At 40.5% G+C, this 17,338-nt stretch overlaps 2 protein-coding genes and 1 long non-coding RNA gene across 4 annotated transcripts in view; 1 reads left to right on the plus strand and 2 right to left on the minus strand.

Annotated features, from left to right (window-relative positions):
• Positions 1-17,338, minus strand: part of unc5db (unc-5 netrin receptor Db) — a 591,396-nt gene that overhangs the window by 374,237 nt on the left and 199,821 nt on the right. The gene's annotated exons all lie outside the window — the stretch shown is intronic.
• The window catches only part of LOC306972595, a 117,388-nt gene that overhangs the window by 29,160 nt on the left and 70,890 nt on the right, over positions 1-17,338 (minus strand). The window lies entirely within an intron of this gene.
• Positions 13,165-16,846, plus strand: LOC306974848 (uncharacterized protein; the record flags this gene model as incomplete). The annotated part of the gene is made up of 3 exons (XM_079572240.1): positions 13,165-13,609; positions 15,038-15,386; positions 16,788-16,846. Exons 1-3 carry the CDS (start codon positions 13,193-13,195, stop codon positions 16,844-16,846), a joined length of 825 nt encoding a protein of 274 aa, XP_079428366.1. The 5' UTR covers positions 13,165-13,192.

Raw genomic sequence — 17,338 nt, forward strand, 5'->3', positions numbered from 1 at the left:
TTGGCTTTTCCACACGGCATTAAGTTTGTAAGGGTCAACTGGGTTTGTTTAAGACAATATTTCACCAATAAAAGACATTTCAATGCTTTCTTATTGAGAATCGGGCAAAGTGAGACCTGCGATGCAGAGCGGTTGGAGGAAAAGAGTTGAAGATGTTGAAATCACAATTAGCAATACAACGTTTCTCCACAGATTGATTTGGGAAACTGTGACGGCTTCTTTCTCACATTTTCACCAATCTTGCCAGCAACAATACAAAGATTTTTCAATATTTATTTTCTTATATTACCAAACATTGGTCATTCATCATTTATCAGAAATGTCCAATTCTTTCCTCTTCAGATGATTTATCATTCACTAAACAGGTGCTGTGTGTGTTGCCGTAGTAACGCTGCCCTAAAGGAGGATATTCAGCAGAATCCATTTTGGAGCTTTTGAACACATTACAAAGTTGTTCCGGCATCAATAACAGACGTGACCGTTCAGTGCTGTTTGACAGAGTGTAATTATGGTAAAGTCTAAAAGTGTCTGAGGTGGAGCTGCTCTTCGCTCTCGGTTGAACAGGTTCCTCTGCATGTCTCTACAGTCATTTACAGAAGAGGGGAGCAGCGGCGCTCACTCACAGCATCGCCACCTTGGGGCCACACACATCGCTCCAGGTAGGGTTTTATCACTTAAACTCCAATACATGCACTGGAACACGAACGTGGCATTGTTCTGCTCTAATTTTGTCATTTCAATTATGTTTTATTCATCTTTGACAATTATTTCTCTCTGCAACATCACTGTCAATGCACGAAAGTCATATTTTAGCAATATCTTATTAATCACATACAAAATGTGCCTTACTTAGCTATAAAGTTAGCTTCACGTTAGCTCTCTGCTACAAGCTACTTCTGACTGCGAGGATATATGAGCTGATGCCCTTTTCTTATTGTAGCACAAATGTTTATTTATTTGTTTATTTGTTTGTGCTGCTTAGATTTTCACAGTCAGTCATTGGTATTGCCTTTTTGATTCAGATACATTGTCAATTGACTTTGCAATTTAAAAAAAAGTGAAATAACTTCTGACTGCGAGGAAATCAGAGTGAACTCAGATAGGAGAAAACATCACTAAACTCCTTTCTGCTCCTGTTGTCAGGGGGAAAATTGAAAAATGTGACGCCTACAGACATTTCTAATTTTTGGACACATGGTTGCGTTTACTAATTCAAGGGTGCTGATTTTAAAAATCAATGTTGCAAAGCCCAATTCTTGTGTCAAATTGGCCATCAAAGATGATGTCATTGCCCACATATGGTAAATAGTCAGTTTAATAAAAGGCATATGTTACACTTGCATTTCCATTTTTGTGTTCATGTTTTTAGATGTGGTTGATAACACAACAATTGGGCTTGGCAACATTGATTTTTTTTTAATCAGTAACCTTGAAATAGTAAAACAGTGTAGCCGCATTTGATCATGCCAAATTTAAGGCCCTTAAAGCATTAAATTATACAAAAGAGCAATACATTTTCAGTGCATGGGTCTTACATTTTCTTTAATCCTTGTGTTAAAATTAGTCGCATAATAGTTTTGTCAAAAGCTTGCCTTAAAATAATGTTAATTTGAGAATCGATGTACTCGTGCTACTTAAAGTCATTACGACAGTACGGTACAGTTAGCATCTAGTAACAGTGATGTTGCGGTAACGCTCACCGCGTGTCAGCATCACATCAGCACCTGGAACTAAAGCTTAGCGAAGGAAAACTCCTTGATAAGAGTCTGTAAATCAAGACCGTGTTGGAAATGGAGCCAAAAATACTCTCTAATGAGTCTGACTAGCAGCGCGGGATGCTAACGCTAATGAGAGATGGGAGGAATGCAGCGCGAGGAATGTTTTAGGTTTGTATCTTAAAATAATGTGTTTTGCGATTCAAGTGAAGGCAGTTCATTTAACCGGGGCGGCGTGAACGCTTTATCTCTGTTGCGCGGTGTTCACCTGCCATGGACCCGGCTCGTCGGTGTGCGAGTGTGAGAGGAGAGAGCTGTGCTGGAAACCGGAGTCCCGACGCGTCAGCTGTGGCCATCGCGCCTCTTTTTTCTTCCGTAAACTCCGCAAACTCCAAGTCCACCCGTCCGTTCTCGCCTCTTTCTATAAATGTTTAATTGAATCCATCCTTACATTCAACATCACCGTCTGGTTTGGTTCACTCACTCTCACCCACCGCAACATGCTCAATAAAATAATCAAAATCAGCAATAAAATCATCGGTCAGGAGCAGGACTCACTCAGCAGCATCTATGACTCGAGAGTTCTGAGGAAAGGAACCCAGATCTCCACAGACTTCTCACACACTCTGCACTCTCACTACGCCCTGTTGCCGTCAGGGCGCAGGTTCAGGTCCCTCCCTCTGGGGACAAAGAGGGCGACCTCCACTTTCCTCCCGACCTCCATCCGCCTGCTGAATAAATGACATTGTGGACCTTGGTCTATCAAAGGCCCACTATATTGTTTTTTTTTTTTTTAAATGTATTTATTATTGCTGTATGTTGTTGAATGTCTGTGGATGTACTGCTTTTATCGGGCCCGTACTGGCACTTCTCCTGCAAATGAAGTTCCTAGCGGATAAATAAAGTGAATTTGAATTTGAATCGCCCACTTTTGGAGTCATTTTTGTCGATACCGATACTGGTCATTTCATATGGGTGAATGTCGTTCCATCAACATCCATTTCTAAAACTGGTTATTTTAAATAATTAATGGGTCAATTCAAATCATTTTACTTTAACTGGTTAATTAAACAATGCTAATGTGAAATAAAATACATAAACTACATTTGAAAAAGGAATACTTAAATGACAAACAGAACCTAGACCAGAATGATATGCCCGGCTCAGTTCAATCCTTTGCTGTTGTGGACTGTTATGGCTCAGAACAAAGAAATAAATCATCCTTTTGTGTTGATAATTGCTGCCCCGGCTTTTTTTTTTTACATATGCAAATTAGTATCGATACTTTTTGCCCAATATCAATACTTAAAAAGTAGCCGTATCCTGTATGCACTGCTGCTGCTCCCGGTGACTGAGCACAGAACCGTTATCGTTTATTGCCCGTTTAGTCCTGGTTTAGTCCTGGTTTAGTCCTGGTTTAGTCCTGGTTTAGACCTAATTCTGTCCAGGATGGGGTTAGATTTGAAGCCCTAGCTCTCGTCTACAACACTGATTTACCAGGGTTTAGTCTGAAACTGACTGAAATACTGCCCACTCTTGATAAATCACGTCATCCAACCAACTTAGTCTAAAAATGTAGAAAATTCAAACTGTCCATCGATATCCTTCTGGTTATACTAACTTTATTATTTTGACCAGCAGCCAACTTCATCCTTGTTAGCCCATCATTTAGATTTTTTTTTATTTTATTTTTTATTTAATAGAACGAGAACAAATTGCATTTTTAACCCGCGATAGTGGCATTAAATTTTACCGTAATGGCATCACAAAGGTATTTAAAAAGTCTTAAATTTCACTAGGCCAAAGCTGGAGCTACCGTGTAAAAGTAGCTATGTTGATGAAAATCAGAAAAAAATGCCAGTAGGTCCGTTTTTAGAAGCTCATTTTTGGAGTTTTCCCCCTGACGATAAATCTCGTCAGTGATATTGCAATATAGGGCCGCAACTAACGATTATTTTGGTAGTCGATTACTCTACCGATTATTTTTACGATTAATCGATTCATCGCTTGGCTGTGAATGGTATATGAAAATGTTATTTTTTCATTTTTTTTAATCACATAAAGCGAAAGTGGCATCATTTGAGGACGTGTTGATGGAGTAAACTTAAAGTGAGTGTTTTTTCGGAGGCTCTTTCTGCTGATTCTGCTTTATGATTGGATGAGAGACAGACAGATATTTATGAAATTTTCAATGTACAAAACACTAAAGACCCTAAAAACCCTAACCTAGAAAAACAAAGTAGGTTTCCATCAAAAATTTAAAAAAAGTTGCTCTTTTTAAGTCTGTGTTTGCTAGGAAACGATTAATCGATTAGTAAAATAGTTGACAACTATTTCAATAATCGATTAGTTGTCGATTAATCGATTAGTTGTTTCAGCCCTATTGCAATATCTTGTTGCTTCTTCTATGACGATGATGATCCTAATGTTGCGATAAAGATCATTTGTCCATATGCCGTGCAGCGCTATAGTAATGACATGGCAACAGGATAGCATTGAAACCAAAACTGTAATATCATAATTACAAAACACATCTGTCGTCCTACTTTATTTTCACTGCGCTTCAACGTTTCCTAATCCAGTAACAACAGAAAACGCCCAGGTTGCACAGCGTTTTCTTCCTAATAATATGGAAGCAGGTCCAGTCCGAGCGACCGTGCAATTTCCAAATCCCATTTTAGTGTTCTGGTGAAACTACTTCAGTCCAGTTTGCCGTGATAAAAACCCTTCAAACAGACTCAATCACACGCGCCCAGTGAAGTTAAATTGTCCAACACCGCGCCTCGGTAGATGTTGGGCTGTGTGGATGGAACTTGCTGAAATTGCGCTAAGAACTAAACAGCGTTGGCTCTTTGATGAAGCGCCGCGGCTTTTTCCCACAACAACATTGTGGCCAGTGGTTTGATGTCCTCTTCAAATGCATCGATCTGTTTCTCACAATGAAAAAGTGTTTCATGTTTCATCAAAGCCGCAAAACTACCGTAACTACTTCCACACGCGCTCACGAAAAACAAGTTACAGAAATGACACAATACGGCAGGAAAAGAAATGTGACTTTGAAAACTCCTCCTTTTGAAAAAAACTAAAAAAAACTATGAACAAACTATGTCTATGAAAAGACTTGTGCTTAATCTTTCGGCTTTTAACTTTTAACATAGATGTTGTTGATGACTTATATAAAAATGAGAAAAAATGTTTTGCAAGTTTTCTGCAATTTTCTATTGCAACGGAATCTAAATAATGGATAGACCCAGGGTTGAGTTTATGGTATTATTTTATATATTATTATTTATATATTAGTTAAAAAGATATTTAATAGAGGATTTTGGATATTGTTTTTGAATACTCAAGTCACAAGTGATTTAACTTATGATTAGCTTGTTCAAAGCTGCGGCACGGTAGCGCAACAGTTAGCGCCTCCGCTTCACAGCTAGAAGGTCCTGGATTCGATTCCCACCAGGACGGGTGGAGTTTGCATGTTCTCCCCGTGTCTGCATAGGTTTCCTCGGGGAACTCCGGTCTCCCCTACCATTAAAAACATGTGCATCCTTCAGTGAATCCTCCAGCCAGGTGTTTCTGACCATCAGCCTGGCTCCACATCATGGAGATGGGTCCCTGGGCTGTCGACCACTGCTCCTTGCGGGTTGCCCCAGTGGCATCGAAGGATGGGTTAAATGCAGAGGACAAATTTCCCTACGGGGACAGTAAAGTATACAAAAAAAACATATATATATATATATATATATATATGAAAATTGTAAACAAAAAAAACAAACAAAAAAAATATCACCTTTGGCCCACCTGCTCAGCCAAAGTCCTTTCCATAAGTACAGTATGCTAAAAACAACGCAAAAGAGAAAATATAGTACATAGTACATATAAATTACATATGTGCAATTATCAACTAAAAGTAGATCTAAAAAGGAGTTTTTGGCCTAGCTTTAAACAGTGTCAGTGTCAGTCAGGTCCAGAAACGAGGACCAGCCACTGAAAAGGTACGATCATGCACTGCTTACTTTTGGTCCTCCTGCAGGTGTTGCAACGAGCAGTTCACATGTAAGAAGCTGCAAGCTTATGAATAGACATACCTATTTATCAGACTCATTAGCCAAAAATGCCAAATTTACTAAAGTCGCTACTTCCAAGGTTAGCGTAGCTGCTGCGCCGATTCGGACGTTAGCGTTTCTCTCCGCTAAACCCGGATGTGGCAATTTTGGTAATATTACTTTTATAGCAGTAGGTACAACATTTTTGGCTAATGGGCCTGATGAATAAGTCTGCTCAGTAACTCTCTGTTGAATTCAGAAATATTGATTGTGGTATAAGAGTTTTTTTTGTTGTTGTAGTTTCTCACACATCTCGGGACCCGAAGTAGAGCTGTGACATTGGCACTTAACAGACGTATAGATACAGACGGCATCTCTGGAATCGCCCGTTTATGGTCATGTTTGTAAACAGTTAAGGGGGAATATCTAAACTTTCTCTAATTATTCAAAAACTACTTAAACAAATGCTGAATTATGATATTGTTTAAAGGGACAATGCGGAGTTTAAAAATGTTTAAAAAATTCCTCCCCTACATGCTCCAGCCATGTCCTAATGTGTAGAATGAGCCCAGACCTGCTCACCACAACTGCCTCTAAAATCCTGCACTGTCACTCAAAAAGGTGTTAATTGCACGAGCTTAATATAGAAGGTGCAGTTACACATATAACCTGAGGTGGCAGTAGTGAGTATAAAATACCGAACTTGCATCTAGCTCCTTTAAGACATAAGACATGGGGAGGAGAAAAGTGATTCAACAGCCCATAAATACATCAATCACGGAGAATGCTAACATGATGCTTCATGTTCGCATCGTACTAATGCTAACAGCTAGCTAGCACTCGCTACGACTGCCATTTTTTCACTTCTACTGAACAGTCTGCTGTGAGAAAATATCCATATGGGCCCGATTTACACTTGACTTTGTTATGTGTGGTCAATAAGTTCATATTCCACCAGAAAATGGCTAATAAGAATGGAAAATTGTGTTTCCCAAAATATTCCATTTTCCCATAGATACAGACGCGATGCCGTCTGTATCTATGGGCCCCACTTTGGGCCCACTCTGCAAACCTAACTACTAGTGCAAAATGACCTTCCTTTCAAAGGGATTAGTTTTCAAGTAAGATGTAGCTGCAAAACTTAAACATGACACCGGCTTGAAAATCCATGCTTTACTCATCCAAAACGAGCACTGATCCAAATACTTAAGCACCGACTTCTTTATTCATAACACCCCCGCATATTGCATTATTAAATCTTCCACTCTTTCCCCCCGGAGCTCCACTGTGAGGCCTCCCTGACAAAGAGCTGGAGAGCGGCCATTACGAATCGCTGCCATTGACGATCATTATATTACAGCTCACCTCCGGCAGGCTCCTGTGTTGCATATTTAATGAAACTCTGGGGCCGGCTACAGCTTTTCCTTTCGCTGCGCCGTCTCGTCATCTGTCAAACGTGATCAAGCCGGCCGCGGAGAGAGGTCAAGTGAAATATTAACAAGTCCCTCCAGCGAAGCGTCCAATCAATCGCTAACAGATATATTCTTAAAAACCCGGCGCCGCGCTCGACAGTTGAAGGATGAGATGCAAGCTTGGCAGTGGCGTGTTGATTAAAACCGTGTTTAACGCTGCCAGTTTCAGTATAATAGCAATATTTTGGCACATACTCCTCCGCACCCTTCCAAAAGTGTACAGTACAGTAATTGGATTTTGTAAGCGAATCAGTCATATCTTTTTCAACGTTGGTTTGACTAAATCTCGGTGTTGGCAGGTTGTAGCAGGAATCAACAAAATAAGTTGGTTTTGGCGATTTAGGATGCGGCAGCAGCTGTCGAAATGGAAACGACTGGCTGGAATAATATCGCATGGAACTATTTTTCGATCAGCGGTATTGTTCGAGCTTTTTCAGGCGTCACTCAGGGTCATCTCCAACTTCAGACTTTTGTTCCATTTAAAGGCACACTGTATAGTGTTTTGCCAATTACAAAACATGCTCCTAATGACCAGCCAGACACTGATAATGCTATTTTCGCAGTGAGGTAATCAGAATGGATCTGGATGAGGACTACTTAAGGTGATCTAATGAGTTTCTGCTTCAGCCTTGATTAGTTGCTGCTAGCTTTAGCATGCTGTTGCTAGCCACAGCATTTTGCGCAGCGATCAAAGGTACGTAGGTTAAAACTAACTCAGCAATTGAATTCTCCTGGTTCTGCCCTTAAAAAACACCAACTAAACCAACTAAATTCACTTAGATTTAGTTGGTGAAAGTTGTGTTTTTAAAATGGTGAGAGCCAAAACGGGTATCGGTTCAGTATTGGATATTTGTAGCCGATGTTGTACTTTTTCCAGTATCGAATCCAGGCATCCCAACTGAAGACATTCTTACGTTTGACTAAAAGAGTGAGAAGAAGTTTTTGAAGATGGAGCTGAAAATGTGATCAACTCAACAAACCCAGTCCAGGATAATTTAAAATCTATACCTCAATATAGTTACACTGAAACGTGTCCTACAAAGTTATACTATAAATAATGTAAAGCTATTAAAGCAGTACTAAGTAACTTGTTTACCTTAATAAATCCTTTTCGTAGTCCCTGTGGGGGTAATACAAGTGTTAATGGGATGATTGGAGGGTCTTTCATCTCCCCCTGGTGTCTCTGGCCAGAAAACCATGTTTGCAACTTGACTGCCACCGGTGCGGAGAAAGCAATACACACTAATGTAATCACGAAGAAGAAGCTAACATGCTAACGGGCAAAGCTAACTGCGGGCTAACGTCACTTTAAACAGTATTTACAGCCAAGTTTGAGTGAAAAAAAATATTTCCATTGTATAACTGGATGCACAGTAACCCTCTCTCCCTTCACCTTTCCTGTCAGCGTAGTATTTACTCTCCAAGACAATTAATAAGTTAAAAAATCGTAACTTGCTACTACACCTGCAGTTGCACTTATGGCCTCTAGGGGGAAGAGTTACTTAGTACTGCTTTAAATCCTATTGCATTTGAACTCAGTTTCTCGGTTTCCAGTTTGAATTCCAAGGAAAAGGGGCACTGTTGGTCAGCATTATCATGGTTCAATTTGTCCCAAAAGTACGGCTGCTCACTGCTCCTGATACAGGTGGAACTCGGAAAATTAGAATTAGTATTAGTCTATCATGTATTAGTTTCACAGTTTAAGTTGAATAACAGAAATGAATGCACTTTTTCCCGAGTTTCACCTGATCTGTTTCCCCACAAGCACTGAGTCGTGAGTCACATGCAGAGGACACATATCCTTGTTTGTGAAGCTCTTGAGGAAGATGTGAATCAGTGTTGATAAGAACAGAGAATATGCAACCACGCCCCAGTCCGGTAACGGTACTGGACTGGGGGAAATGAGTTGAGAGTATAATTACTGGGGGTGGGCTGAGATACAAATCCCATGAGACGAGATTTTGTGTATATATCTAAATTACAGAAAAAAATATATCACGAGATCACTTTACACTGTGACGAGAAATGTTGTAACCTGGACATTTCTGGAATCTATGGGAATATTAAAGTGGCAAAGCTTCCTATCCATGTAGGTAGAAACTGAAATCCAGACAAGTACTATATCTGAATATATTTTTGTTGACTAATCTCAACAATAAAAATCATTGACACATTTCAACATTATAGCATGAACAATGGCCTCTTTGTCTTGCATAAGTCTACAAAAAAAACACATCAGACTCAAAGCAGACAATCTCACAAATGTACTTGAGACGAGGCACAGGGACAGCTTTGTTTAATCTTTGTTTAATTTCCATACAAATTTGATCGGACTGTGCTCATAGACACATTTATTATTGAGCACAGATCAGACACAAATCAAGAAGCATTACATAAACACTTAAGGGAGTAACGAAATCTATAAAATATGAACTGAAATGGTTCAAAACAGTGGCCCAAAATCAGGCAATTACAGCCCTGATCAAAAGTTTAAAGCAGTACTAAGTAACGTGTTTACCTTAATAAATCCTTTTCGTAGTCCCTGTGGGGGTAATACAAGTGTTTATGGGATGATTGGGGGGCCTTTCATCTCCCCCTGGTGTCTCTGGTCAGATAACCACAATTGCAACTTGACTGCCACCGGACCGGAGCAACCAATACACACTAATAGAATCACGAAGAAGAAGCAAACAGGCTAACGGGCAAAGCTAGCTGCGGGCTAACGTCACTTTAAACAGTATTTACAGCCAAGTTTGAGTGAAAAAAAAAATACTTCCATTGTGTAATTGGATGTACAATATCCCTCTCTCCCTTTGTCTTTTCTGTCAGCGTAATATTTACTCTCACAGACAACCTGCTACGACACCTGCAGTTGTGCTTATGGCCTCTAGGGGCAAGAGTTACTTCGTACTGCTTTAAGACCAGTTGAAAAATAGCTAAAATTCACTTTGAGCATTTTTGGATCTTAATGAGGTTCCAAGTAGAAGTTCACTTTGCAGCAACACTGAAAAAAGGTGTTTGTTGAACCAACTTAAAAAACAAAACAAAAAATGAATTGGTTACAGCAAATTCACTCTGAATGTTGAACAGACTGATAATGGTCTGAAGAGCAATTAAGTTGATTCTGTTTCTTTTTAAGTTTAAGTCAAAAAGCCAATTTGATTAAATTACTATTTTGATTAAATTTGACTTTCAAATGCCAGTCTGTTGAACGTTAAAAGATAAGTCCAATTAACTTGGTGCTGCCAATTGTAAGTATTTTTTGGAAAGTTGGTTCACAAAAAAGTTATTTCAGTGAAGAAGAAATGGGAGTGGGAAAAAAAAAAAGATTAAAGCCTTTCTTGAAAACAACAAACGTTTAGGACCACATGACTTTAAAAGGCCAGATCTGTGCAATAATGTAGATTCAGTGTCATTTTCTGTCAGGTTTTCACACTGTCATGACTTTGTCCTGACGGCAAAAGCAAAAAAAAACGTTCTGGCACGTTCAGCGCACCATCGTTGCTAAGGTGTGACCCAGTATTTTGAATGTCTTAAAAGATCCTCGGGGTTATCGAACAAAAAAAGTCAAGAGGAAGCCCGCAAAATATGTCACCGGCACTGAGCCGGAGGATCTGATTGGCTGTCTGGACAAAAGGTTCACTGAATATTTTGTGGATCAGGATTGGTGACATGAAGAAGGTCCAGTGGTGTCTCTCTCTGAGTGGAATATGGATGTTTGACATTTGTTTGCTCTTCTTCTATGGCCCCTATAGCCTCCACAGTAATTCTCATTGTGTATATCCTTGACAAGACGTAGTGGCGGAGACGTCTTCCCGGCCTTTATGTGAACAAAGGATATTTACGACGGCGTTATGTACTGATCTATGCTGCGTTTATTATGCACATGAACGTCGTTACCCGAACACTGCAGGAGCCGTGTAAATGATATGCCATCATGCAATATGCAGAAGGGATTAGCATGTGATGTATGGGCCTGCTGCAAACATTAAAATGCGGATAATTCAATCTTCATTACCATCCATTGCACACTGCATCATCGTTTAGTCACGTGAGATTGTACCGCCGACAAAAAGGAGGGGCATTGTAGAAATGTCTTCCCCGAAGCGGTTGGCGCTCTCGACTCACAGCAAGAAGGTCTGAACAAAGAGGGGCCTTTCTGAGAGGAAGTTCAACTTTCTCCGAGTGTCTGCAAGTCTCCTATATAGAGACATAACATCGGACAATTAGAGGTGGAAATGTAAACAAACATTACCCTCATTACCGCTCCCATCACTTGATTTTAGTGCGCATTTTGAGCTGATTTTTTTTGCATGAAGTTTGACATGGCGAATAAAAAGAACATGTAACTGTTGGTGAAGCCTTTGGACGGAAGAGGACAGAAGCGAAGAGGTAAAGTAATCCATTGTAAGTAAGTCGTATCGTCCAAGAAATATCGCATCCCAAATATAACAACGGCTGACCAAGTAAGCCACGTAAAAACCTGGCCCAGAGATGCCAACGCCACCTTATTTTCATTATGAAATGTACAAAACACACTCTGGGATAGTTTATGTGTGTCCAGCATTTACAGTGCTGCGAGTAGTAGCTAGTTGAATCATCTATATCATGCAAATAGTTTCAAAAAGTGTCAAACAGGAAGAGCCCAACGTCTGTAATGTAATGCCTTACGGCCTTTAAAAAACAGCTTTTTCATTGTTTCTGTCCCAAGGCACAGGTCAGCAATACCCCTCCGGACAAAACAAAGATGTCATGTTTGCACTGAACGCTGTGAAGAAGCTCTTTCTAACCTACTCTGGACACGGCTTTTTTCTTACCTAACGATAACGTCACAGAGAAAAAAAAGCGTGTTTGGCTACGAGGACGTTATTCAACCTGCCAAAGAAGAGGCCACTCGCCAGAAGTTGGAATTTCTCTCTGGGATTCGGCGACTCTCAGCCAAAATAGTGTTTTTCTGTGACTGTCTCTTGATGGATGTTTGGTGAACCTTCGCCAGAATCAAAGTGGATTAACTTTTACAACCAACGCGAGTCCCATAACGTACAGTGGCGGGAAAAAGCATTTGGCCAAGCCCAGTAGAAACTGACCAAATACTTTTTTTCCCCACTGTAAACACCGATGAAGAGGACAGGACGGCAGAGCGGTGAGTCAATAAAAACGCATGTTAGCTTGTGTGTTATCAATTTATGAAGCTATGTTGCAAATGTCAACTCCTTATAACTGCATTGTGACGTAACTTCACTTGTTGCTGTGATATTTATATTTCTTACTGCTAATAATGCATGGGCATTAGCTCGGAGAGAGGGGGCAGAGTTAACTGAATTGAAGTGTCGTGTCTTCTGGGTTTGCAAAATACCCCCAGAAAATACTTGTATTTATCATAAAAATGAGTACTCCATAGTGGTAGAGGTACAATATATCATATAAATGCCAATGGTTTAGCTTTGGGATGGATAGAATATCATGATGCAGATCCTTTAAGATAGTTTTGTGTAGCGTTAGCGTGTAGGCAACAAGATATATGAATTTGCCCGAACATAAAAAGCTCACACCTCAAGTGAAGTAAAAAGTGCACAGTGCGCCCCCCTCCTCAGTAAATGCTGCTATGTGCATTTGTAAAGCCAATTTTAGACAGATGCACATATTTGATGGAAACACAAATAGTGTCAAGACTTTAATTGAAATTAAAATGCTTTCTTTTAGTAAATATTTCCATAGGTTTAGGTTTACATTGGATGTACAAACTGCCCTGAATATTAACTTGTTATCTCGATATTTCTAAATACGAAAGTCTAAGAGAGTTGTTTGCAGTGCAGTAAGGGCAGGGCTGGCATTTTGTTTAGTTTTTTTTTATCTGTTGCTGTTGTGTGTGTCTGTGCAACAGGAAACAGGAATTTCCTTTACATAAACCCCCCAAGAACAACATGACACATTTTCTCTGGCTTTGCCGTCGCTCAGGATGGAAGCAGCACTTGCCAAGATTCTGACCAAAGTCCATGACAATGTGGACCTCTTTATAAAAGTTATCACTACGTTTTCCTTCCACAACATCTACCGGCTGAAGTTCGAGTGCAGCTGTGGCTCCCTTCAGTTCTGCGCCGTCTACCTGCTCGTCCCTTGCCTGGTGCTTTGGATTCTGCTGCTCGCGTTGGACAAACATTTCTTCAAATCTTTGGTCAGGTGCGTTCAGGAGAAAGACTCCCGTCATGTGTCTCTGTGCAAAGCCCTGAATCGACTGGTGCTCACTCTCTGCGTGAGCCTGATCTGGGTGGTCTCGGTGCTGCTGGACGGGGACTGGTTCGTCGGCTGTTGCCAGAATTTCTACAGCAACAAAACTGCTCAAGTCGATGAGGCAGCTTTGAAGACGACCTCTTGGGTGAGTTGTGGATGCTGTGTTTTGGATAAAGGATTCTAGCCATCGCAGTTTCAAGTCTATGTCTTTGCAGTGAATCCAGAAAGTATTCACACCCTATACACTTTACCCACATTTTGTTATGTTACAGCCTCTGTCTTTTTTTTTCTCCTCATCAATCTACGCACAATACCCATAAAAAATAGTTTTTTCTTTAGAATGCTTTGCACATTTATTAGAAATAAAACTCACAAGTACATAAGTATTCACACTGTTGGCTCTGACACTCAGAACACAGGTGGACTCCAGGAGAGCTGTAGAAGCATCTCAAGGTGGAAAAAGGATGTTCCTGAGCTCAGTTCTGAGTATCAGAGCAAATACTTATGTACTTGTGATATTTCAGTTCAGTTTTATTTCTAATACATTTGCAAAACATTCTTAAAAACTGCCTTTGACACTGATGAGGAAATGAATCTGCTTTGGAATGAGGCTGCAACATAGCAAGATTTGGAAAAAAGTGTAAGGGTGTGAATACTTTCCAGATGCACTTGACTTCACTTGTATGTATGTATGTATGTATGTCTGTACACTGCATTCCAAACTATTATGCAAATTACATTTTTCTCTGATTTTGTCAACTCAAATGAGAGTCAGCATAATGTTCAAGTCTTTATCTGTTAGAGGATCATTTAAATTTAAATTTAAATAAAAAAAAACGAAATAAATAGTAAAAAACTCAAAATCTACTGTTCCAAATTATTATGCAACTCATCGCTTTAATACATTTTAAAGCTCGTAATAAACTGAAAATGGTCATTTGTTGAATTTGTAGCATTAGGAGGTCATATTTACTGAATCAAATCCTATTTCAATCAAAACAATCTTAGCAGGTCAAGTTATATTTTACCATAGGAGATAGCAGCTTCAAAATTCTTAAATCCATTAAACTTGTGAGTTTCTGGACAGTTTCTGCTCGGATTTCTTTGTAGGATGTCAGAATAGCCTCCCAGAGCTGCTGTTTGGATGAAAACTGCCTCCCACCCTCATAGAAGTTCTTCTTGTTTACACTCCAAAGGTTCTCAATAGGGTTGATGTCAGGGTAGGATGGGGTCCACATCATGAGTTTCTTTCCTTTTATGCCCATAGCAGCCAATGATGCGGCCTAAATATGTACAATTCCTTTTTTTCCCCCTTTATACGGCTTGGTACGGCTTATATTCAGGTGAATATTGTCAATAGTGTAGTGAAGCAAAGGGCAGTTAAATTATTATTTACTCTTTAAACAGGCTTAGTCTGTGGCGGCCCCGACCAACATTGTGTTTGCATTTTTGGCCCATGTTCTCAACGTATATATAGGCAGGTGCTCCTTCTTCACCATGAGTTGCTGAGAGTTTGTATGTGCGTGTTTGTAAACAGTTTAAAAACTTGATTTCTGTGGTGTTTGTTTTTCAGATCTATGGCATGTACGTCCTCCTGGGCATATCGCTGTTTTTGTTCATCACGTCATCCATAAAGGCTTTCATCAAAGACCTGAAGCTCTTCGAAATATTGTTAGAGGAGACGGAGGATTCAGTAGCGGGGAAGGTGAGGGAGGCGATGAGGAACGATGCAGAACAGAAGTTGGATTACCATGTGGACAGAGGAGAGTGGAGAGAGTGCTATGATGAAGGTCAGAAGATCTTCAGGTGGAGGACGCCTGAAAGAACACCAGGAGAACCTACTGCTGAAGAAACACCTATTGCATATCTTAAGCACAGCAACTACACACGCGAGCGCTGGTTAGAGAGGACCAAGCGTTCGAGTAGGGCGAGCAGCGCGGATGAGTCCCTCCTACACAGGAAAAAAAGTGACAAAAAAAAGCCACTAAAGAGCATAGTAAAGTAACAAAAACGCACCCTCTACAAACTGCATTCAGAAAGGCCCCGTCCAGGCGGGAATCGAACCCAAGACCTTCTTACTGTGAGACACAAGCACTAACCGCTGCGCCACCATGCCGCCCACTGCAAACTGCTACACTGTGAATATTACCATTATATATCGGCTTTCTTATGTTACTTACATTATTTATGCTGTAAAAAATAATGCTGTAATTTTTTTTTTTGTCTGATTAGCGCGCACACGTCTGATGCCGAAACAGCCTTTTGCTAAACTTTTTTTATCAACAAGTCATAAGTTTGTAGACATCGTGTAGATGTTTGAGGCGTACGTGTTTTGTTGCCTGGCTCTGCCATACTATCCCCTGTACATTCCATGCAGGGAAGTTAGTCTGGTAACTGAGCAATTGGAGCAGTTTGAACGGGCGGGCCTAACACACACAGACTGTCAGTGAAATAAACCAATCAGCAATTAGCAGACGTGATGACAGATGTAGTCCAATTCACAAACTATGAACTGAATATAAACTGAGGAGAACGCGGAGCCAAAACCCTCGACTACTTCAACCATGATTAGTTTTGGCTAAGGAATAGGCCACCCTTTTGACATACTGAGATATGTTCTTATATTAGCTCAGACGAGTTCATATGTACCAGTCTGGTCGTCACGCATGCCCTCAGTCACGTTAAAACAGCACAGACGGCGTTAGCATTTAGCCTCCCCTCCTCTCCTCTATGGCTCCAAACAAGGTGAAGATAGAAGTTACCAAGCTCTTCCACGTTTTCCCTATTTAAACATGGTTACTTGAAGTGTTACACGATCCAAGTAGTTAGTTACACAAAATTAAACAATGTGGATTTTCTAAGCGGATAAAAAGAGGAACTATATTGTAGGGCGTAATAATACCAGGAGTACTTTGACATCCGCACAGTAATATCTTCGCTTTACTGTGCGGACGCCGAAGTACTCCTGGTATTATTACTTATTTAAATAGGGAAAACGTGGAAGAGCTTGGTAGCTTCTATCATCACCTCGTTTGGAGCTGTAGTGGAGGAGAGGCTAAATGCTAACGCCGTCTGCGCTGTGTTTACGTGACTGAAGGCACGGGTGAAGACCAGACAGGTACAAATGAACTTGTCTAAGGCAAGGTAAGAACATCTCTCAGTATGTATAAATGGTGGCCTATTCCTTTAACGTTAATTGAACTAACAACATAGCGGCGCGTAACCTTGTCAATCCTCTGCGACGGTCGTGATTGGTTCGGCCTAAAACTCCAATCAGCAACTTGTTTACCGTGCGTCCAGACCCACCTTGTTTTGTTTTGCAGAACAGAAGTGGGCGTGGTTTATCAGGGTACGTGTTCGGGAGCAGTGGCTGAATGTGTAGCGCGGTGTAGGCGCTCGGCCACTGCTGTGTCTGGACACGCAGTTTTGGATACGATGATAAATCCAAATTTAACCCATGTAGGGATTTGATTTGGCTTCATTACATAAAACGAAAAACGCTCATAGCAAACGTACAAGAGGTGGGTAGGTGGGTGGGTAGGTGGGTAGGTGGGTGGGTAGGTAGGTAGGTAGGTAGGTAGGTAGGTGGGTGGGTGGGTTGGCGGGGTAGGTAGGTAGGTAGGTAGGTAGGTAGGTGGGGTAGGTAGGTAGGTAGGTAGGTAGGTAGGTAGGTAGGTAGGTAGGTAGATAGATAGATAGATAGATAGATAGATAGATAGATAGATAGATAGATAGATAGATGTCTGTTTATGTTTTCCAATTCAATATTGATTGAACGAATGATACACGGATTCAAGAGTTGAAATGAACTGAAATTGTAAAATAAAATGTGTAATTTTTCAATATAAAGTTTAATGTGTATTTTTTTCTCTGC

This window comes from Gobius niger, assembly GCF_951799975.1.
Source record: "Gobius niger genome assembly, chromosome: 1".
Lineage (NCBI taxonomy): Eukaryota > Metazoa > Chordata > Actinopteri > Gobiiformes > Gobiidae > Gobius > Gobius niger.